This window comes from Heptranchias perlo, unplaced genomic scaffold, assembly GCF_035084215.1.
Source record: "Heptranchias perlo isolate sHepPer1 unplaced genomic scaffold, sHepPer1.hap1 HAP1_SCAFFOLD_1345, whole genome shotgun sequence".
NCBI classification, from domain to species: domain Eukaryota; kingdom Metazoa; phylum Chordata; class Chondrichthyes; order Hexanchiformes; family Hexanchidae; genus Heptranchias; species Heptranchias perlo.
Window position 1 is genome coordinate 17,355 of NW_027138586.1, and position 23,850 is coordinate 41,204.

At 49.2% G+C, this 23,850-nt stretch overlaps 1 protein-coding gene across 1 annotated transcript; it reads right to left on the reverse strand.

The window, feature by feature from the left end:
• Positions 1 to 23,445, reverse strand: supv3l1 (SUV3-like helicase; the record flags this gene model as incomplete). The annotated part of the gene is made up of 7 exons (XM_067977241.1): positions 1 to 645; positions 3,415 to 3,563; positions 6,676 to 6,852; positions 6,979 to 7,059; positions 10,261 to 10,480; positions 10,890 to 10,983; positions 23,230 to 23,445. Coding segments are annotated over 7 exons (1,424 nt in total), but the record flags the coding sequence as incomplete, so codon positions are not given.
• Between the last annotated feature and the right edge of the window lie 405 nt (positions 23,446 to 23,850).

Here is a 23,850-nt window from a genome sequence, read left to right on the forward strand (position 1 = left end):
TTTTGTATCGAAAATATATTTTTACTTTGATTTCTGTGCTGTTAGCAACCAAAGATACTAAACAAATTGAAAAACCTGGCACTTTACACCTAGTCCAATCACTTCTTTATTGTTTATACTGGAAAGAGAATTTTCAGAGTCAAATAAATATGCAGAATTTATTTCTTCTTCCTCCTCAATCCCTTGGAAGTACTTTTACTGGGATCTTGTGCAGCGGTATCTCCAGGAGTTTGGAGACCAGACGCCTGGCTCGCTGACCACTCCTCTTGAAGCTGCTGCAGTAATTCAGCCGTCAGCTGTCCTTGCTGGACCAGCCTCGCACTCAGTGACTCGCCAGCTTGCTCAGGTACGTCTGCTTCACAAACCACCGCTCTGTAGCCTAATGCCTTGGACCCTCGAATTCTCCTTGATGCACTATAGTCCCGCTCCTTGGTATTTCTGCCCTCCGTATTCACCCTGCGGTTTGTCCGTATTACCCCGTAAACAGAAGCATCATCAGGTCCAGCGGTGGTTGCTGCGGAGATGGATTCCGAGGCACGGATCAGGCGGGTGATGTTCTTCACTCCGGTCTGTATTATGGCGTCTAGCTCAGTCTGAATATCTCGCACAAAATTCGCATCTGGGAACATGTCCATGAACCGGTAACTGTGGAAGAGAAGACAGGGAATACAGATCAGAATCAATCTAGACTAGGGTGGGGAATGGTGATCAGAATCAATCTAGACCAGGGTGGGGAATGGAGATCAGAATCAATCTAGACTAGGGTGGGGAATGGAGATCAGAATCAATCTAGACCAGGGTGGGGAATGGTGATCAGAATCAATCTAGACCAGGGTGGGGAATGGTGATCAGAATCAATCTAGACTAGGGTGGGGAATGGTGATCAGAATCAATCTAGACCAGGGTGGGGAATGGTGATTAGAATCAATCTAGACCAGGGTAGGGAATGGAGATTAGAATCAATCTAGACCAGGGTGGGGAATGGAGATTAGAATCAATCTAGACCAGGGTGGGGAATGGAGATTAGAATCAATCTAGACCAGGGTGGGGAATGGAGATTAGAATCAATCTAGACCAGGGTGGGGAATGGAGATTAGAATCAATCTAGACCAGGGTGGGGAATGGAGATTAGAATCAATCTAGACCAGGGTGGGGAATGGAGATTAGAATCAATCTAGACCAGGGTGGGGAATGGAGATTAGAATCAATCTAGACCAGGGTGGGGAATGGAGATTAGAATCAATCTAGACCAGGGTGGGGAATGGAGATTAGAATCAATCTAGACCAGGGTGGGGAATGGAGATTAGAATCAATCTAGACCAGGGTGGGGAATGGAGATCAGAATCAATCTAGACCAGGGTGGGGAATACAGATCAGAATCAATCTAGACCAGGGTGGGGAATACAGATCAGAATCAATCTAGACCAGGGTGGGGAATACAGATCAGAATCAATCTAGACCAGGGTGGGGAATGGAGATCAGAATCAATCTAGACCAGGGTGGGGAATACAGATCAGAATCAATCTAGACCAGGGTGAGGAATGGAGATTAGAATCAATCTGGACCAGGGTGAGGAATGGAGATTAGAATCAATCTAGACCAGGGTGGGGAATGGAGATTAGAATCAATCTAGACCAGGGTGGTGAATGGAGATTAGTATCAATCTAGACCAGGGTGAGGAATGGAGATTAGAATCAATCTAGACCAGGGTGGGGAATGGAGATTAGTATCAATCTAGACCAGGGTGGGGAATGGAGATTAGAATCAATCTAGACCAGGGTGGTGAATGGAGATTAGTATCAATCTAGACCAGGGTGGGGAATGGTGATCAGAATCAATCTAGACCAGGGTGAGGAATGGAGATTAGAATCAATCTAGACCAGGGTGGGGAATGGTGATCAGAATCAATCTAGACCAGGGTGGGGAATGGAGATTAGAATCAATCTAGACCAGGGTGGGGAATGGTGATCAGAATCAATCTAGACCAGGGTGGGGAATGGAGATCAGAATCAATCTAGACCAGGGTGGGGAATGGAGATTAGAATCAATCTAGACCAGGGTGGGGAATGGAGATTAGAATCAATCTAGATCAGGGTGGGGAATGGTGATTAGTATCAATCTAGACCAGGGTGGGGAATGGAGATCAGAATCAATCTAGACCAGGGTGGGGAATGGAGATTAGAATCAATCTAGACCAGGGTGGGGAATGGTGATCAGAATCAATCTAGACCAGGGTGGGGAATGGTGATCAGAATCAATCTAGACCAGGGTGGGGAATGGAGATTAGTATCAATCTAGACCAGGGTGGGGAATGGAGATTAGTATCAATCTAGACCAGGGTGGGGAATGGAGATTAGTATCAATCTAGTCCAGGGTGGGGAATGGAGATCAGAATCAATCTAGACCAGGGTGGGGAATACAGATCAGAATCAATCTAGACCAGGGTGGGGAATGGAGATCAGAATCAATCTAGACCAGGGTGGGGAATGGTGATCAGAATCAATCTAGACCAGGGTGGGGAATGGAGATTAGTATCAATCTAGACCAGGGTGGGGAATGGAGATTAGTATCAATCTAGACCAGGGTGGGGAATGGTGATCAGAATCAATCTAGACCAGGGTGGGGAATGGAGATTAGAATCAATCTAGACCAGGGTGGGGAATAGAGATCAGAATCAATCTAGACCAGGGTGAGGAATGGAGATTAGAATCAATCTAGACCAGGGTGGGGAATGGAGATTAGAATCAATCTAGACCAGGGTGAGGAATGGAGATTAGAATCAATCTAGACCAGGGTGGGGAATGGAGATTAGAATCAATCTAGACCAGGGTAGGGAATGGAGATTAGAATCAATCTAGACCAGGGTGGGGAATGGAGATCAGAATCAATCTAGACCAGGGTGAGGAATGGAGATTAGAATCAATCTAGACCAGGGTGGGGAATGGAGATCAGAATCAATCTAGACCAGGGTGGGGAATGGAGATTAGAATCAATCTAGATCAGGGTGGGGAATGGAGATTAGAATCAATCTAGACCAGGGTGAGGAATGGAGATTAGAATCAATCTAGATCAGGGTGGGGAATGGTGATTAGAATCAATCTAGATCAGGGTGGGGAATAGAGATCTGGATTAATCTAGACAGAACGGAGGAATCCAGCGAGGATATGTTCAAATTCCAGAGCAGAGTGTTAAAGCTGCGCTGCTCCTCCTGACCCTGAGCTGCACGTTCTCCTGGTGGATGGTTTAGTGCAGCTGTTAGAACACAGCCAGTGTTTAAAAATCCTGAACTCTAACATTAATACAAAGCATTTGGTCTCACTGGAACCAAATCAGCTTTACTAAGTTACTACAGTGTGTCAAAGATGCCAGGTTGGAGAAGATTCCTAAACCACAGGTACGAGCTCCTTATCTTACCTTAACCATAGGTACAGATCCAACACATCATGCACAGCCTCCAGATGTACAAGGTCTTTGATATTGTTTGGCGGTATCAGTGGCCAGTTAACATGCCGACATAACCAGTCAAATGTCAGTGGCTCATTCCTGCTGAACTGTCTGGCAAACTGGAGAATTCAAACAGACTCAGTTAGAAGTAACCAAGAGCACATCAGCAAATGTCAAAGCAACACATTAGTCGTGCATCGAGTCACCTATGCCTACAGATTCTCTGTCTGGGGTCACAAGCCACAAGGGCAAGTGCAGCAAAGTTTGAATTGCTGGTTTGATTACTTAGACGATCAAAGTAGTTTGTTTCCCTTTGTATGGGTTTATATAATCAAGGCAGGCACAAAGTGATCATATCTTCCAGTGTATGTACCAATACATCTGATATCTTTCTCTTTTGCTCATTGTAATATGTATGAAGTATTATTATCTGGGCACCCATCACAGCAGTTCCTGGCCATCTGATTTGCTCTATCCATGCCGTGGTTCATAGTCCATCCTCAGATTATTGCCTTTTCCTTCCTGACAACAATGTCATCATTTAACTTTATTGACTCTTTTGATGATTTCACTTCACATCGACCAGATTCCCTCTGATTGCACTTTCCGTGCTGGCACCTCAATCTCTAAGCCCATAAACGAGGCTGTGAAAATCTTAAATCTAACCAGCGGCTCGGCCCCTTCCTCTTCCTTTTGATGGTTTCACCATCTCTCCTTCACCTGCTCTCGTTCTTGGTCTCAGTATCTCTGACCTCTAATGGAACTCCCACGTCTTTACAGCTGACAACACCTCCAACATCTCAGTTTCCTCTTTCATACCAAACAATTCCTTTTCCTCTCAACAACTTTTAACTCTCCATAAAGTCCAGTTCTTCCCAGGCTTCATGCCTGCTCCAATATCTGAGAGGCTCTCCTGTCACTTCCCTCCCACCCCTGGTCAGGACAAGGAATCAGCTGGTCGAGCCGATCCCTCTCACAACTCTAAGCTCCAACCCTGTGGTCTATCAGTAGTTTTGTTGTCTTTATCTGATCATTGCCAGCACGGTCAATGCTCTTCTGTATTTTGCTCTCGTTCCTTCCAAGTTTCAAATATACGATCACCTACACACTCCACCACCTCTGCACTTTGTTGAGATGGAGACTCGGGACACAGTCTCCTATTCTAACTCATTGTTTCTCAAGACCGTAAATTTATGGAATCCCTTACCTCCCTCCTACAATCTTGGCATCACCTAATCAGGATTTCCTGATTTACATTTCCTTCCTTTGTACTCTTCTCAAGTCGGGTGTCCTGCACTATATTATTTCACCCCACATCTTGGCTTCTAAATTTGAGAAAAGGATTCGTCTAAGAGACTCTGCATTAAAGGAGTCACAAAAGTGTCCATTTGGGCACAGCAGATGTTAAAAGGAGGAGTTTTAAACAGGACAAAAATTCTTCTGAATCTGGCATTTGTTCAGAACTAAGCTCGTTTTCAGTCGATGCTCGAGGGACGGTGGGTTGGTGCAGAACAGGAAAACAGGCTGAGTTTGTTGTTCAGAAACAGAACTTTGTTCGACATTCATCACTTCTACTGAATTTTAAACCATTCTTACTGAGGGTGATGGACCCTTTCTGTGTTTTTCTATGTACAACTAACAAATTAAAAACAACACATTTAACACATACAGATATCACACTGTTAGAAATGCAAAAAATCTTAAAATGCTGGGTGCCTCTGAGCGGCAGCCTGCAATTGACCAGCACATTCCAATCTGTAAAGTTTCCTCTCCAGACAACAATTAAACCAATTGACTTGAGCTTGTGTTTTACTTAACAATTAGACTTTGTGGGATTAAAGGAACACAGCTGCACCGTAGCAGAATACATTGTGTATTACTAGGTATAAAACCCCTGTCCTTATAAACAGCGTATAATCAAACTTGAAATCAATGGAAAGGAAAATGGACAGTTTCTCTAACAGGCCCAACCTGAACACCAGTTTTACACTCCAGTGAAAACAGACCCCCAGCAGGCCCAAGGCCAGGCTTCTGAGAGGGGCTGTGGCCAAATTAATGAAAGTACTTAAAGACACAGAGAATATCTTTCTAATTAATTCTGTTAATGCAAAATATGTAATGTTTTATGTTTTCTGTTACAAATGTTCTTTTAAGTCTTCAGTTGATTGGTTGAGGGGGCAAAAACGTGAATGAATACATTTTCAAATTGTGCTTTGAGCGAATTGATTGGTTTACCTTCTGCCTTCCTTATTCTCCAGACTGGTCATTCAGGATTGGCTGTTTTTAATAAACCCTTACTGGTTTCTCATTGGTAGTTCGATAGCCACGTTCCTCACTTCTGATTTGTACGTTCCCTAATTCCTCAATTTTGATTTGCTGCTGTTTTACTTTGAGCCAATCAACAAACTGCAATGCTGGATGTGTGCAGACTGACTGTTTTTAATATATCCATCTAGTTTCCTGAGATTATTTAGTACGTTAATGGATAGACATATTATACATTCAGAGCTCTCTGTGGTATTAGCCATTTTGAAGGGACTTTCCAAGTGCAATGTAAGAGTACGTTAAAACCAATAGACAGATTACTGCAACTCTGGGCAATTACTGGCACCTCTGTCAGCTCAGAGTGCATAAATGGCACTGTTTCTGGATCACAGGGTTCTACTTCAGAGAACTGCTATGTGACTATTTCAGAGTTCTAGAAAAATACAGCCGTGGCTCAGTGGCTAACACCTCTCGCCTGAGTCAGACAGTCGAGGGTTCAAATCGCACTCCAGAGACTTGAGCACATAATCCAGGCTGACAGTCCAGTGCAGTACTGGGGGAGTGCTGCACTGTCAGAGGTGCCGTCTTTTAGATGAGATGTTAAACCGAGGCCCCGTCTGCTCTTTCAGGTGGACGTAAAAGATCCCATGGCACTATTTCGAAGAAGAGTAGGGGTGTTCTCCCCAGTGTCCTGGCCAATATTTATCCCTCAATTTGCACCACAAAAACAGATTATCTGGTCATTATCACGTTGTATGAGGGACCTTTCTGTGCACAAATTGGTTGCTGCGTTTCCTACATTGGCTGTAAAGTGTTTTGGGACATCCTGAGGTTGTGAAAGGTGCTATAGAAACACAAGTCATTCTTTAACATTGTAATGGTAATGTGCAGGAGGGCTGACAGCACCCAGGGGAGTGTGAACTAGCCCGAACCAAGAACTCGAGGGAGAGCGCACCAGTAACGTACCTTTAGAAAGGAAGTGCAGACAAAGGGCTGCTTTCTGTTGATTGGCGCCGTGCAGAAAACGTAACGCACGCGGAGATTCAGCGGGATATGCTGAATCATATCGGCTAGGAACTTGAAATCATCGATATTGCACACAAAATAGAGTCCGTCTACCTGCGAGAGGCTCACAAAGATATCCTGCACTCAGAGAAAAGGAATGTTGGGTTAGTTTCACATCTGTAGAAAAACGACCAGTAAATAAACTGCTTGTATAAAATGGTTTCACAAGAGGCCGCTCTCAGTGGCTCTGACTGGAACACTTACGATCAGGTTCGATAGGGTGGCGTCGGGCAGCTGATAGGCAAACATCTCGATCTGTTCCGCCGTAGGGTGCAATCCTGCGGTCTTAAGAAGTTCACAGTGGTTAATAAATAAATACCTTCCCTTTCAAATTCTCCCCTCCTACCCCCCCCCCTTCTAAAGACAGGTGTTATGATCTAGTTTGCTGGGCACCAGACACCCCTCCCTGAGCAATTTGTCCAAGGGGCCATTCTCTCTTGTGGGCCTAGGTAGCAAGTAGTCAATGGGGCATCAAAGCTAGGCCCAATCCTGTCCCCACCGTACGCTCCTTGAGATTGGCCTGTGGGACCGCACTCAGCACAGTCAGCACCTTCGGGAAATACATGTTACATTACAGAGAATTACCTCGAGTCTACAGCACAGAAACAGGCCATTCGGCCCATCAGGTCTATGTCAGTGTTTATGCTCCACACGAGCTTCCTCCCTCCCTCCTTCATCTAACCCTATCAGCATATCCTTCGATTCCTTTCTCCCTCATCTGTTTATCCAGCTTTCCCTTAAAGCATCTATGCTATTTGCCTCAACTGCTCCTTGTGGTAGTGAGTTTCACATTCTCACCATTCTCTGGGTAAAGAAGTTTCTAACCAAGGTTCTATACAAGTTTAACATAACTTCTCTGTTTTTCAATTCTATCCCTGTAGAAATGAACCCCAGTGCTGGTTTGCTTTTTCTAATGGCCTTATTAACCTGCGTCACTGCTTTCAGTGATTTGTGTATCTGTATACCCAGATCCCTCTGCTTCTCTATCCCATTTAGTCTCTTATTATCCAATCAGTATGTGGACTCCTTATTCTTCCTACCAAAATGTACCACCTCACACTTATCTACATTGAAATTCATTTGCCAATTACACGCCCATTCTGCAAGTTTATTAATGTCTTCCTGTATTTTGTCACAATCCTCCTCAGTATTAATTACACTCTGTTAATACTAATTCTCTGTCGTCCACAAATTTTGAAATTGTACTTCCGATTCCAGAGTCCAAATCATTTATGTAAATGGTGAACAACAATGGTCCCAGCACCGATCCTTGTGGAACACCACTTCCCACCTTTTGCCAGTCTGAGTAACTACCTTTGACCCCGACTCGCTGTTTTCTGTTTTGTAGCCAGCTTGCTATCCATTCTGCTACCTGTCCCCTGACTTCACACGCTGACCTTAGTCATGAGTCTACAATGTGGTACCTTATTGAAGGCCTTTTGAAAATCCAAATATATTACATCTACTACATTACCCTTGTTTACCCTTTCTGTTACCTCTTCGAAGAATTCAATAAGGTTGGTCAAGCATGAGCTTCCCTTCTGAAATCCATGCTTTATTATATTTTCGGTTTCTACATGTTTTTCTATTACATCTTTGAGTAAGGATTCCATTATCTTTCCTACCACTGACGTTAAGCTAATTGGTCTAAAGTTCCTTGGACTTGTTCTATCTCCCTTTTTAAATATAGGAATAACATTAGTTTTCACCAGTCCTCTGGCACTCTTCCCTTTTCTAATCAATTTTTATATATATGATTTAGTGCCTCTGCTATCTCTTCCCTAACTTCTTTTAATGTGCGTGGATGCAGTCCATCCGGACCAGGGATTTTATCCTCTCTAAGTTTGATTAGTTTATCAATTATCTCCCCCCTTTCTATCTTAAATGTCTTTATGTCTTTTTTGATCTCTTCTTCTGGTGTCCTGCCCACCATGTTCGGGTCCCTGATAAATACTGAGGCAAAGTAATTATTTAATATTTCTGCCATTTCGCTGTCATTACCTGTGAGTTTATCATGTGAATCCATTAGTGGTCCAGTCCCTATCCTGATTTTCTTTTTGTTATTTATGTGTCTGTGGAATATTTTACTGTTTCTTTTTATATTCCTTGATAAAACAGCAACATATGTAAAAATATTTTGAATAATGTGTAAAGAATGTACATTTCTCACTCTACAAAGCTGTGCTGTTATTATTATGATGCAACGACTGCGTGTGTTTTTGGTGATTATCTCTGGTTCGAGTTGTGAGTTGTCAGTAATGGGAACTGAAGGGAAACAGCATAATCCAGGCTCGTGCTCTCCATTAATTTTGAATTTAGAAGCATAAACGCAGGATATGAAAGATATCCAGACTTCCACAAAGGCTGACCCTGTCTCACCTCCAGCCTCAGTCCCTCTCCTGTTACAATCTTTCTTGGCAGTTTCGATTTATCAATATGATAATGGACAGTCCTCCTCCTTTCTCTTCTAAGCTCCAAACATGCTGATTTTCTTTATATTTGTTCTTGGGATGTGGGTCAAACTGCCACGGCAATATTTATTGCCCATCTCTAGTTGTCCCAAGGGCAATAACAGTCCAGCAATGCAAGTCCAAAATCACACGTGGCCAGTCCAGGTGGGACATTAGTGAAGCAGTTGGGTTTTTCTGACCATCTGGTAGATTTAGTGAATTCAATTTCCCTACTTGCCATGGTGGGATTTGAACTTATGATCTCTGGGTTACTAATCCAGGACCTTAACCACTAGCCTACCGTACCCACCTCCCTCCATTCTGTGTTGATATCATTCCTACTCATTCTTTGAGGACTCTCAACATTATGGAACTCCTTACTTCCCTAACCCTTCCCTTCCTCCTACAATCGTAAGACGTTTATAAGACTCAACGTCACCTGCCTTCCTCCTGCTTTATCATAGAATCATACAGAAGAGGAGGCCATTCAGCCAATCATTCCTGTGCTGGCTCTTTGAAAGAGCTATCCATTTAGTCACACTCCTCTGCTCTTTCCCCATAGTCCTGCAATTTTTTTTTCTTCAAGTATTTATCCAATTCCCTTTTGAAAGTTACTATTGAATCTGCTTCCACCGCCCTTTCATGCAGTGCATTCCAGATCAGAACAACTCGCTGCGTAAATTTTTTTTCCCCCTCATGTTGCTTCTGGTTCTTTTGCCGATCACCTTAAATCTGTGTCCTCTGGTTACTGACCCTTCTGCCACTGGAAACAGTTTCTCCTTATTTACTCTATCAAAACCCTTCATGATTTTGAACACCTCTATCAAATCTCCCCTTAACCTTCTCTGTTCTAAGGAGAACAACCCCAGCTTCTCCACATAACTGAAGTCCCTCATCCCTGGTAACATTCTAGTAAATCTCCTCCGCACCCTCTCCAAGGCAAATTTACTTCCTGGTCTCTCCGCTATTTAACCTTGGTGCCCTGCACTATGGGTCTTGGCCCCTCATCATGGTTTCTAAGTAAAGAAATGATCACCTCAATGGGATCGACGGTCCTGCTCAGGATCTCTTGTAGCACGGGAAGATCGTCTCGATTCATGGTAGTGACTTCCCCTTCCTTAAAGGCCGAGCGGAACCTGCCAGCTCTCCCGGAGATTTGCAGAGCCTGGGAAGTGGTTATCCTGTCCATCTCCTTCTCCCCCTTCTCATTTATACTCGGTTTCACCAGAGAATTGAAAATTATGCGTTTTATACTCCTGCACAAAAGAGAGAGTTTCTTAACAGATTATTAGGTGGAAAAGTAAGATGTTAACTCCAATCCTCTCCCCTCTGCTCAGTGACCCACAGTGGGGGCACAGCTTCACGGTGCAGGGGTGAGGAAGGGCTTAAACAGGCGGGGTCCCTGCCCCTTACTCGACTGTGCACGTGTCTCAGGCACTGGGCTTGGCCGTAATTACTCGCCACAGGCCAACAGTCTGTAGATATTCACTGTTGAGGCTCACACATGAAGAGTGAACCATTAGGACAGGTTTCCATCGGTCATTTTCTTAAGGAGAGGAGATAACAACCAGGGGAAAAAAGGAATCTCAGCACCTGTGAAGTGTACCTTAGCACGAGTCACTGAGCAGAGGGAGAAAACGGTGACAAGCTCAGAGATATACTCACAGATTCAAACCCATCCCAATTGCATCGGTAGCGACCATGATCTTACAGGGATCCTCAGGGTCATTGAACTTCTTTGCTTGAGCCAGCTTTGTTCCTAAGATCAAGAATACAGACACAGTCAGTAAATCAGACCACGTTGCTGAGGAGAATCAATGTAACGAGCCGAACACAGGCACGGCCAGTGTCCCTTCAGTCAGGGCTTTTGGCAGCCTGGCTGCTCCACGTGTCTCGAGGTTTACTGCCTGCTGACCAAGCGGGAATTCAGTAGAACTTCCCCTCATGTTGATGCTTTCAAAGGAAAGGAAACAAGGAAACGCGAGTCCGAAGCCCTGTGAGACGGGCCCCGCGCGACTCGCCCCGAGACGGGCCCCGCGCGACTCGCCCCGAGACGGGCCCCGCGCGACTCGCCCCGAGACGGGCCCCGCGCGACTCGCCCCGAGACGGGCCCCGCGCGACTCGCCCCGAGACGGGCCCCGCGCGACTCGCCCCGAGACGGGCCCCGCGCGACTCGCCCCGAGACGGGCCCCGCGCGACTCGCCCCGAGACGGGCCCCGCGCGACTCGCCCCGAGACGGGCCCCGCGCGACTCGCCCCGAGACGGGCCCCGCGCGACTCGCCCCGAGACGGGCCCCGCGCGACTCGCCCCGAGACGGGCCCCGCGCGACTCGCCCCGAGACGGGCCCCGCGCGACTCGCCCCGAGACGGGCCCCGCGCGACTCGCCCCGAGACGGGCCCCGCGCGACTCGCCCCGAGACGGGCCCCGCGCGACTCGCCCCGAGACGGGCCCCGCGCGACTCGCCCCGAGACGGGCCCCGCGCGACTCGCCCCGAGACGGGCCCCGCGCGACTCGCCCCGAGACGGGCCCCGCGCGACTCGCCCCGAGACGGGCCCCGCGCGACTCGCCCCGAGACGGGCCCCGCGCGACTCGCCCCGAGACGGGCCCCGCGCGACTCGCCCCGAGACGGGCCCCGCGCGACTCGCCCCGAGACGGGCCCCGCGCGACTCGCCCCGAGACGGGCCCCGCGCGACTCGCCCCGAGACGGGCCCCGCGCGACTCGCCCCGAGACGGGCCCCGCGCGACTCGCCCCGAGACGGGCCCCGCGCGACTCGCCCCGAGACGGGCCCCGCGCGACTCGCCCCGAGACGGGCCCCGCGCGACTCGCCCCGAGACGGGCCCCGCGCGACTCGCCCCGAGACGGGCCCCGCGCGACTCGCCCCGAGACGGGCCCTCGGCCTCCATTTGGAAACCGCCCCCTATCTTGATGGAAACCAGGGGCTCGGTGAGGGGGAAATCACAGACCCAGTCTCGTGCCCCTCGCTGTGGGTCGGGATACTGCAGTGTTACAGAAATTGGCTCTTCACCAGCACATTAGTTGGAATTGTGGCTCCCAACAGAGAGTTTGTGAGCAACACTGCCCAAAACAAACAGTTTACACAGGTTGAGGGAGGGAGGAGCAGCAGCATATTGCTGGGGACACAGGAGAAGAAACCTTACTGCGCCCCACATATCTGGGGTGCTGCAACCTGGATGTGCTTCCTTTCTATGACAGGAGTTTGCAGAAGTGTGCCGATTAATTTCTGGCTCCATGTTAGAAACAACCACAAACTGGGCAGTAACACCGGGACGGTGTGCCAATCCTTCCATTCCCCAACACTGACATCCCTCTCCGTGATGACCACACACCAAAATCACCAAATAATCCGTGGCACATGTTACTGTGTCTCTCTGCATTAATCAACCCAAAGCAAAATTAGTTTCACAGAAGCACTCATCACTTTTAGTCATTCTCCTCATTACAAAAATATTACTGTTTAAATATACAAACAGATTCAATGACAGATTATATGAGAATCCAAGACCCTCCCCTCCTGGCTCAAGCTGGGTCCTGCCTGCAGAATCACACCAAGATGCTAACTCTTCATGTGTGAGCCCAGTGCCTGTAGGGATCAGAGAAACAATACCCCAGCAAGATCCAGTGCCTGTGGGGATCAGGGAAACACTATTCCAGCAAAATCCAGTGCCTGTAGGGATCAGAGAAACAATACCCCAGCAAGATCCAGTGCCTGTGGGGATCAGGGAAACACTATTCCAGCAAAATCCAGTGCCTGTAGGGATCAGAGAAACAATACCCCAGCAAGATCCAGTGCCTGTGGGGATCAGGGAAACACTATTCCAGCAAAATCCAGTGCCTGTAGGGATCAGAGAAACAATACCCCAGCAAGATCCAGTGCCTGTGGGGATCAGGGAAACACTATTCCAGCAAAATCCAGTGCCTGTAGGGATCAGAGAAACAATACCCCAGCAAGATCCAGTGCCTGTGGATCAGTGAAGCAATACCCCAGCAAGATCCAGTGCCTGTCGGAATCAGGGAAGCAATACCCCAGCAAAATCCAGTGCCTGTGGATCAGGAAAGCAATACCCCAGCAAGATCCAGTGCCTGTGGGGAGCAGTGAAGCAATACCCCAGCAAGATCCAGTGCCTGTGGGGATCAGGGAAGCAATACCCCAGCAAGATCCAGTGCCTGTGGATCAGTGAAGCAATACCCCAGCAAGATCCTGTGCCTGTGGGGAGCAGTGAAGCAATACCCCAGCAAGATCCAGTGCCTGTGGATCAGTGAAGCAATACCCCAGCAAGATCCTGTGCCTGTGGGGAGCAGTGAAGCAATACCCCAGCAAGATCCAGTGCCTGTGGATCAGTGAAGCAATACTCCAGCAAGATCCAGTGCCTGTGGATCAGTGAAGCAATACCCCAGCAAGATCCAGTGCCTGTGGATCAGTGAAGCAATACCCCAGCAAGATCCTGTGCCTGTGGGGAGCAGTGAAGCAATACCCCAGCAAGATCCAGTGCCTGTGGATCAGTGAAGCAATACCCCAGCAAGATCCAGTGCCTGTGGATCAGGGAATCAATACCCCAGCAAGATCCAGTGCCTGTGGGGAGCAGTGAAGCAATACCCCAGCAAGATCCAGCATCTGCGGATAAACAGGGAAACTGGTAAAGGAGTTTTATAAAAGACCAGCGATCTCTCTTGGGATAGGTCAGTGAGTTAACGATCCCCCTCACCAGTGTGAAGAAACAGAAATCACTGAGCACATTAAAAGCACCAAACAGTAAAATCTGTTCAGAAAAATCACATCAAAAATGGTTTAAAGGCTTCTATAGGATGTGCTAACTCTGTACATGAGGCAGTAACATAGCAACTGTGGGCAGAAGCAGCTTTAAACACATTGCATCTCAGGCTCCAGGGGCATCCTGGAAGGTGGTTTTAAACTGCAGCCAATATTGTTCAGTGGCACAAAAAAAAATGAAATCTGAATAAACCTGAGGCCTGAAACTCAAAACACTGAGCAGTATAAACTTTCTAAATGTTCAAACTGTTGACAGGCTGTGGGTTTTAATAGAATACTTTGAACTGAGGGAAGAGGCTAAAGGAGAATCAAAGCAAGGAAGAGAGCCACCTCGTGTCGGACTGAAATGCAAGGATAGTAAAGGTGAGACCCATTAAAAGTCACGGAAACTGCTGTGACTACAAGCATTAGTGTCATAATGTGTGACAAAAATCGTGGCACTGGAGGTAAGAAAGTGTGACAAGGGAAGTATGTACAGTCATAATGCAGAAGGTGTCAGCTGATGGGAGAGAAAGAAAGAAAGAGACCAGCCCCACCGGAGACCAGCCAATAAATATAAAGACTTGCAATTTGGTGCATCACCACACTCCCCGTAACAATGTCACTCTTAAGACCTGACTGCCACTTACTCAAGCTGACTGTGGGTAAATCAGTTAAAACAAACTAAAAATAACTGAACATCTCCAAGCCAAATATAAATGTAGAAAAGTTCCATCTTTTTTAAACAATGATTCTTAAAATTTACATTTCCTACCCTCTTGCAACTGTCTCTCTTACTGACGCAAAGCAATCTTCAAATGTTGTGAGCTTCTTCCTCCCTCCCCACCTCTCCCCGCCCCCCCAAGAACCCATCGGTGCCACAACGTCTGCAACTTCTTAACTTTGGGACGTCCTGAGGTTGTGAAAGGCACGATAGAAATGCACATCTTTCTTTTTTTTAACACACACCACTTCTACCACCTCACTGTTCCCACCCCTGCCTTTCCTCCCACTCCCATCTGCTGACCCACACTTGAGAAAAATGCAATTGTTATGCTTTCAACCATGACCCGGGAATCTTCTTCAAGTTCTTTATAATGACAACTGTGCTTTTCACTAAGATACTAAAAGCATGGTAAGTGTTTTGAAGAACTCAATGTAGATACAAAACAGTCCGAGCACAGAGTCTTGCAGGGTCACATGTCAAGGCCACCAACCCTTCTCTCCCACTGTTTCCCTCCCCCTAGCCCCCTACCAGCAATCTCTCTCCCCAAAGTTCGCACTCTAATGCTCCCACACCCCTAGACCACCCCCTCCCATGACTGCCACAACTCAGAAAACTTCTTCCTCCACTTCCATACTCCCAACACACCACTCCCAATATTCCCAGACTTCAGAACTGCCCATTCAAATATTCCGAGACCCTAGGAGCACTCCCAAACCATCAGCCCTCTGCTTCCTCCACCCTCCGCCAAAGATACTCCAGTCCTCCCGTCCCCAAGCCGACCCTCTCAACACGACCAAACCACATCATCCTGAGCCCCCCTACCTACCTGCTACCTGGAACATTCTTCCCTACCAGCTCCCTGTGGATCCTGGACTTCAAGGAAAAGTAAAGAAAAATCATTACATAACTAAATAAACATATAATAATAATCATCAAGGCCACTGATTTACTCCATCAATGTAAATATGACACGATGTGAAACAAAGTACGAGCAACACTTCCACAACACTTGGTAATGAAGAATCTATTAGAGTTCAATGACAGTAAATCAATGGCCCTGATATCTGGTACATTACACAGAATAAAACAGCGTATTCTGACTCCCTATCAGCATCATAGGAGAGTCACTGGTATTACAATATGTCTTCTGTATAGTACATACTATCACACTTATGTGTAACATTTTAGTGCAATACTTCATTGTGGAAAAATTTATCCTAATTTATGCAAATTTATTCTATCACACCTGATTGGCTTATTCTTCCCACATGACTGACTCCCACCCCTCAGTTATATTTTCTCAAGAGCTGCAGCAGACCACCAGCAAGTAAGTTAGGGCTAAACATGGGAAAGTTTCACCTTTTTAAATAATGTCTTTCCTCATCCTAATTTGAGTTCTTTTAAAAAAAAACAATCAAAAATGCATTGAATTTTGAAAGCAAAGGCTCCGTCACCTTGATTTTGTTGATTGTTAGAAAATGTAAACATTCTCATTACTGACACGTGAGTGAAAGATAGATAGATACACAGACAGAGAGAAAGGTGCTATATTTTCTGAACTACTTTGTGCATTAATTTTCATAGTGAGTCTCTTATGTGGCACTGTTGCAGTTTGAAATGCTGTGGCCACTTTTTCCATGAATAGGAGCCAGTCGTGCTTTGAGCCGAAGCCTGCTAAACACAGCTAGTTGCCTCGAACAGCCCTACGCTGAATGACGAATCCAGTGAGTCAAGAGCTTTAAATACAGGACGTGCCGAAGTTTTGAACACTGGGGGGTGGTCCTGGGATCGGGGTAACGCTGGGAGGTGGTCCTGGGATCGGGGTAACGCTGGGAGGTGGTCCTGGGATCGGAGTAACGCTGGGAGATGGTCCTGGGATCGGGGTAAAGCTGGGAGATGGTCCTGGGATCGGGGTAACGCTGGGAGATGGTCCTGGGATCGGGGTAACGCTGGGAGATGGTCCTGGGATCGGGGTAACGCTGGGAGATGGTCCTGGGATCGGGGTAACGCTGGGAGATGGTCCTGGGATCGGGGTAACGCTGGGAGGTGGTCCTGGGATCGGGGTAACGATGGGAGGTGGTCCTGGGATCGGGGTAACGCTGGGAGGTGGTCCTGGGATCGGGGTAACGATGGGAGGTGGTCCTGGGATCGGGGTAACGCTGGGAGGTGGTCCTGGGATCGGGGTAACGCTGGGAGATGGTCCTGGGATCGGGGTAACGTTGGGAGATGGTCCTGGGATCGGGGTAACGCTGGGAGATGGTCCTGGGAACGGGGTAACGCTGGGAGGTGGTCCTGGGATCGGGGTAACGCTGGGAGATGGTCCTGGGAACGGGGTAACGCTGGGAGATGGTCCTGGGATCGGGGTAACGCTGGGAGATGGTCCTGGGATCGGGGTAACTCTGGGAGATGGTCCTGGGATCGGGGTAACTCTGGGAGATGGTCCTGGGATCGGGGTAACGATGGGAGATGGTCCTGGGATCGGGGTAACGCTGGGAGATGGTCCTGGGATCGGGGTAACGCTGGGAGATGGTCCTGGGATCGGGGTAAGACTGGGAGATGGTCCTGGGATCGGGGTAACGCTGGAATGGGGTTGCTGGAGTTTTGCTAATTCTGCAGTGGGGCTGGTATTTGGCAGTATTGGGGAGTCCTATGATTTGTGGAGTGGGAACTTGGGGTTTGGCATAATTAGAGGTGGTAGGTAAGGTTTAGCTCATGGGTAGATTGCTGGTGTTAGTCAGTAATAAGAGGAGGGGCGGGGCATGGGGCTGAAAACATTGGAAGGGCATCCTATGTCTGGCACTGGCCAGTGACATTCTGATGGATCGCTGGAAACATTGAGTTTGGTGTTTTGTCTCTGTCTCTCTCTCGCAGCTAGAATTCTAAATGCTAACCATCATCTACAGGTGGTAACTAGAGCTTTCAAAATTAATCTCACTTTATTTTATTTGGAAAACCAAATTAAAACAAGGTCTCTGTATGCCTCTGCCTGTCTCTCGCTCTCTCCGCCTGCCCCTCCCTCCCTCCCTCCCTCCGCCTGCCCCTCCCTCCCTCCCTCCGCCTGCCCCTCCCTCCCTCCGCCTGCCTGCTTCTCTTTGTCTGCCCCCATCTCTCTCTCTCTGCCCCATCCCCCCTCCTTCCTCCCTCTCTGCCCTCCCTCTGCACGCCCCTCCCTCCCCCTCTGCACGCCCCTCCCTCCCCCTCTGCACGCCCCTCCCTCCCCCTCTGCACGCCCCTCCCTCCCCCTCTGCACGCCCCTCCCTCCCCCTCTGCACGCCCCTCCCTCCCCCTCTGCACGCCCCTCCCTCCCCCTCTGCACGCCCCTCCCTCCCCCTCTGCACGCCCCTCCCCCCCCCTCTGCACGCCCCTCCCCCCCCTCTGCACGCCCCTCCCTCCCCCTCTGCACGCCCCTCCCTCCCCCTCCGCACGCCCCTCCCTCCCTCTGCCCGCCGCCCCTCCCTCCCTCTGCCCGCCCCTCCCTCCCTCCCTCCCTCACTCTCTCTGCCCGCCCCTCCCTCCCTCCCTCCCTCACTCTCTCTGCCCGCCTCTCCCTCCCTCACTCTCTCTGCCCGCCACTCCCTCCCTCCCTCACTCTCTCTGCCCGCCTCTCCCTCCCTCACTCTCTCTGCCCGCCTCTCCCTCCCTCACTCTCTCTGCCCGCCTCTCCCTCCCTCACTCTCTCTGCCCGCCTCTCCCTCCCTCACTCTCTCTGCCCGCCTCTCCCTCCCTCACTCTCTCTGCCCGCCTCTCCCTCCCTCACTCTCTCTGCCCGCCTCTCCCTCCCTCACTCTCTCTGCCCGCCTCTCCCTCCCTCACTCTCTCTGCCCGCCTCTCCCTCCCTCACTCTCTCTGCCCGCCTCTCCCTCCCTCACTCTCTCTGCCCGCCTCTCCCTCCCTCACTCTCTCTGCCCGCCTCTCCCTCCCTCACTCTCTCTGCCCGCCTCTCCCTCCCTCACTCTCTCTGCCCGCCTCTCCCTCCCTCACTCTCTCTGCCCGCCTCTCCCTCCCTCACTCTCTCTGCCCGCCTCTCCCTCCCTCACTCTCTCTGCCCGCCTCTCCCTCCCTCACTCTCTCTGCCCGCCTCTCCCTCCCTCACTCTCTCTGCCCGCCTCTCCCTCCCTCACTCTCTCTGCCCGCCTCTCCCTCCCTCACTCTCTCTGCCCGCCTCTCCCTCCCTCACTCTCTCTGCCCGCCTCTCCCTCCCTCACTCTCTCTGCCCGCCTCTCCCTCCCTCACTCTCTCTGTCCGCCTCTCCCTCCCTCACTCTCTCTGCCCGCCTCTCCCTCCCTCACTCTCTCTGCCCGCCTCTCCCTCCCTCACTCTCTCTGCCCGCCTCTCCCTCCCTCACTCTCTCTGCCCGCCTCTCCCTCCCTCACTCTCTCTGCCCGCCTCTCCCTCCCTCACTCTCTGCCCGCCTCTCCCTCCCTCACTCTCTCTGCCCGCCTCTCCCTCCCTCACTCTCTCTGCCCGCCTCTCCCTCCCTCACTCTCTCTGCCCGCCTCTCCCTCCCTCACTCTCTCTGCCCGCCTCTCCCTCCCTCACTCTCTCTGCCCGCCTCTCCCTCCCTCACTCTCTCTGCCCGCCTCTCCCTCCCTCACTCTCTCTGCCCGCCTCTCCCTCCCTCACTCTCTCTGCCCGCCTCTCCCTCCCTCACTCTCTCTGCCCGCCTCTCCCTCCCTCACTCTCTCTGCCCGCCTCTCCCTCCCTCACTCTCTCTGCCCGCCTCTCCCTCCCTCACTCTCTGCCCGCCTCTCCCTCCCTCACTCTCTCTGCCCGCCTCTCCCTCCCTCACTCTCTCTGCCCGCCTCTCTCTCCCTCCCTCACTCTCTCTGCCCGCCTCTCTCTCCCTCCCTCACTCTCTCTGCCCGCCTCTCCCTCCCTCACTCTCTGCCCGCCTCTCTCTCCCTCCCTCACTCTCTCTGCCCGCCTCTCTCCCTCCCTCACTCTCTCTGCCCGCCTCTCTCTCCCTCCCTCACTCTCTCCCTCCCTCATTCTCTCTGCCCGCCTCTCTCTCCCTCCCTCACTCTCTGCCCGCCTCTCTCTCCCTCCCTCACTCTCTCTGCCCGCCTCTCCCTCCCTCCCTCACTCTCTCTGCCCGCCTCTCTCTCCCTCCCTCACTCTCTCTGCCCGCCTCTCTCTCCCTCCCTCACTCTCTCCCTCCCTCATTCTCTCTGCCCGCCTCTCTCTCCCTCCCTCACTCTCTGCCCGCCTCTCTCTCCCTCCCTCACTCTCTCTGCCCACCTCTCCCTCCCTCCCTCACTCTCTCTGCCCGCCTCTCCCTCCCTCCCTCACACTCTGCCCGCCTCTCCCTCCCTCCCTCACTCTCTCTGCCCGCCTCTCCCTCCCTCTCTCTCTCTCTGCCCGCCTCTCCCTCCCCGCCTCTCCCTCCCTCACTCTCTCTCTCTGCCCGCCTCTCCCTCCCCGCCTCTCCCTCCCTCACACTCTCTGCCCGCCTCTCCCTCCCTCACTCTCGCTGCCCGCCTCTCTCTCACTCCCTCTGCCTGCTTCTCTTTGTCTCTCTCTCTCTCTGCTTCCCCCCCCCCCCCCCTATCTCTCTACTCCCCCCCCCCCCCCCCCCATCTCCATCTGTGACTAGAACATTACTATTTTCTAACCGTCAACAAACAGTATAGCTGACTGAATGGTCCGGATACATCCCGGGAAATTAGGTACACTCAAAACTCAGCTCATAGAGTCACAACTCTGGGCAAAAATATCGAGTCCAAGTCCAGGCTTTAGGGAGAAACTGAGGCCATTAAGTAATAACTTTAATGAAGGAATTAAAAGGCATAAAAGACATGGATAAATTTATCACACTTTATGAAATATGTATTTTTTAAATTTTTGCTTAAATCCTTATTTCAGACCAGAGAACTATCAGTTACCAAAATAAATGGCAATAAAATACATTTCAGGAAACAGATTTCTGGGAACCAGACTGTGCAATCACAGGGTGATGATAATTACTATTTTATACTAATAGTTTATGTGTCTCAGAGACTGTGACAGGGAGGTGTGACATTGAAAACAGCTGTGGCTCATAGGGTAGCACTTTCGTCTCCGAGTCAGAAGGTTGTGGGTTCAAGTCCCACTCCAGAGACTTGAGCAGTACTGAGGGAGTGCTGCACTGTCGGAGGTGCCATCCTTCGGATGAGACATTAAACCTGCCCTCAGGCACGATTTGAAGAAGAGCAAGGGAGTTTTCCCCGGTGTCCCTCAACCAACCTGAGGTTGTGAAAGGTGCTATATAAATGCATGTCTTCAAATCTTCTTCCATAGGTACTTTGAGTTTTTAATGAAATTATATAATAGATTTAATATATTAAAAACCTTGCATATTATGAGCACTTCGTGTGACAGAAACACACACAAAGATATGTGCATATATATATATTATTCCATCTCCTGTGTTGTTCATGATAAATAGAGTGATATAAACTCCTGATCTTATCAGCAGTGTACCATGTAATGCACAATGGATTGTTTTCCACAGAAAACAGTGACTACACTTCAAAATAAGTAATGGGTTGTAAAGCGTTTTGGAACATGCTGAATATGTGACAGGCACTATAGAATGACCAAGTTCTTTCTATTATTCTTCCACAGTAGAGTTGTGCCCCTTTATGGCCACTTTGGTCATTCAGAGTTTAATTGCTGCCTGGCCAGTGAACAATGGAGGTTGGAAATGTGCCAGTCGGTTTCTGGTCATAACTGAGAAGCATCAAGCATTGTTACTGGTGCAAACGTCCCAGGACGCTTCATAGAAGTGTAATAGGACAAAAAGGCCAGCCTCCCATCTTGCATAAACATCAGCTCATCCATAACTCTGCTGCCCGTATCCTAACTCGCACATCGCCCCTGTGCTCACTGACCTACAGTGGCTCCCGGTCTGGGAACGCCTCAATTTTAAAATTCTCATCCTTGTTTTCAAATCCCTCCATGGCCTCACCCCTCCCTCTCTCTGTAACCTCCTCCAGCCCTACAACCCTCCGAGAACTCTGTGCTCCTCCAATTCTGGCCTCTTGCACATCCCCGATTTTAATCGCTCCACCAATGGCGGCCCTGCCTTCAGCTGCCTAGGCCCTAAGCTCTGGAATTCCCTTCCTAAACCTGTCTGCCTCTCTACCTCTCTCTCTGCCTTAAGACCCTCCTTAAAACTTAAATCTTTGACCAAGGTTTTGGTCACCTAATGTTTGGTCCTAATGTTTCCTTCTTTGGCTCAGCATCATTCAACTTAATGACAGAGAGTCATTTTTAAAAGGTGTCCCCACATTAAGCCCCTGTCTGAAATGTATCTTCCCCAACTATTTTCTCATTCGCGTTCTTCCCTTTTCCTCCTGCACTCTGGATTCCTAGCTGGGATATATTTCCACACTGGAGTGTCCTCTGGTACTGTACTCAAGCAGGCAAGTGTGAGCATCAGTGTCAGCAAGCTATTCGACCATGAAGAACATCACAGTCGAACCTGTCCTCACTCGATGTGCATGTGCACATTCTATCCAGCAGTGGTCACTGTCTAGTCAGCAGGACTGGAAACCCTCGCTAACTCCCTCCCCACCACACACACAGCTCAAGGTCACAGACACTAATTAAAGCATTCCAACCTGGGAATGCTGTTGCCCTACCTGGGAATAGCTAACAGAGCACATACTGAGGATCGAAACTGGACCTTCTTAGTCTGGGCAGCTCAGCACCACACTGGGGATGGAACTTTACCCACTGAACCACTAGAAGAACGTGGATAATAATAGAATAATCAGGTCAGGGACTGAAGTCCTATGGCACAGGTCTACACAACATCATCTCCATTAATCAGACTTCACCCAAACCCGACAGCTTATCTTTATTAAAGGGGCGGCTAGGACAAGTGCTTTATTCAAATACTCCAGATTTTAGACTGATGAAAGGAACACTAATTTAAAAAAAGGTTTACTTATTTTTATAAAACTCTTATTTTCTAACCTCAAGGGAAACTTGTCCTGCCACCTTCAAAGACTTGGGTACATAAATCCTCAGGTCTCTCTGTTCCTGCACCCCCTTTAAAATTGTGCCATTTAGTTTATATTGCTTCTCCTCATTCTTCCTACCTAAATGCAGTGGCCCTAATACTGACCCCTGGGGAACACCACTGTATACTTCTCTCTAGTCCGAAAAACAACCGGTCACCACTACTCTCTGCTTTCTGTCCCGTGGCCAATTTTGTATCCACGCTGCCACTGTCCCTTTAATCCCACGGGTTTCAAATTTGCTAACAAGTCTATTATGTGGCAATTTATCAAACACCTTCTGAAAGTCCATATATATAACATCAACCACACTGCCCTCATCAACCCTCTCCGTTACTTCATCAAAGAACTCAATCAAGTTTGTCAGACATGGTTTATTTTTAACAAATCCGTGTTGGCTGCCATTTATGACATATGAACATACCACGACCCGCCCACATACCACGACCCGCCCACATACCACGACCTACGAACACTTAGTTACGAAGAGATGAAATGTTATTTACCAGGCGGGAGACTGCCGTATATCACCGCACATTCTAGTCCGCGAGCCTCAATCTGACGACTGAGTGAGTAGATGTCGGTTTTACTGAAGCACACAATGCAGTCACCAGGACGCAGGTTATCCAGAGACTCCAGGGCTGAGTCCAGAATGGTCATGGGAGTTAGCCGCTCATAACTTTCAACCTGTTCAACAGAAAACATCAGAAGCTGGATAAATTCTGCATTTTAGAGAAACAAATTGCAGCAACAAGTTACAAGTGTAAATAAAACCCTTAAGCACTAGTGGGATATAAGGCGACCCCACAACCCCCAAGCAGGAGATCTACTCTGCTGTGGAACTGCTCACACTAAGTGTTATAAGGACAGGAACATTATACCATGTAAAACACAATATTATTCTGCTGTGGTGGAGCGGCCCACCTGTCAGGCCATAATCTATCATTAGTGTTAAATAAACACAGGCTCCAGATCATGGAATCATAGAAAGGTTACAGCAGAGAAGGAGGCCATTCGGCCCATCGAGTCCGTGCTGGCTCTATGCAAGAGCAATCCAGCTAGTCCCACTCCCCCGCCCTATCCCCGTAGCCCTGCACATTTTTTCTTTTCAAGTACTTATCCAGTTC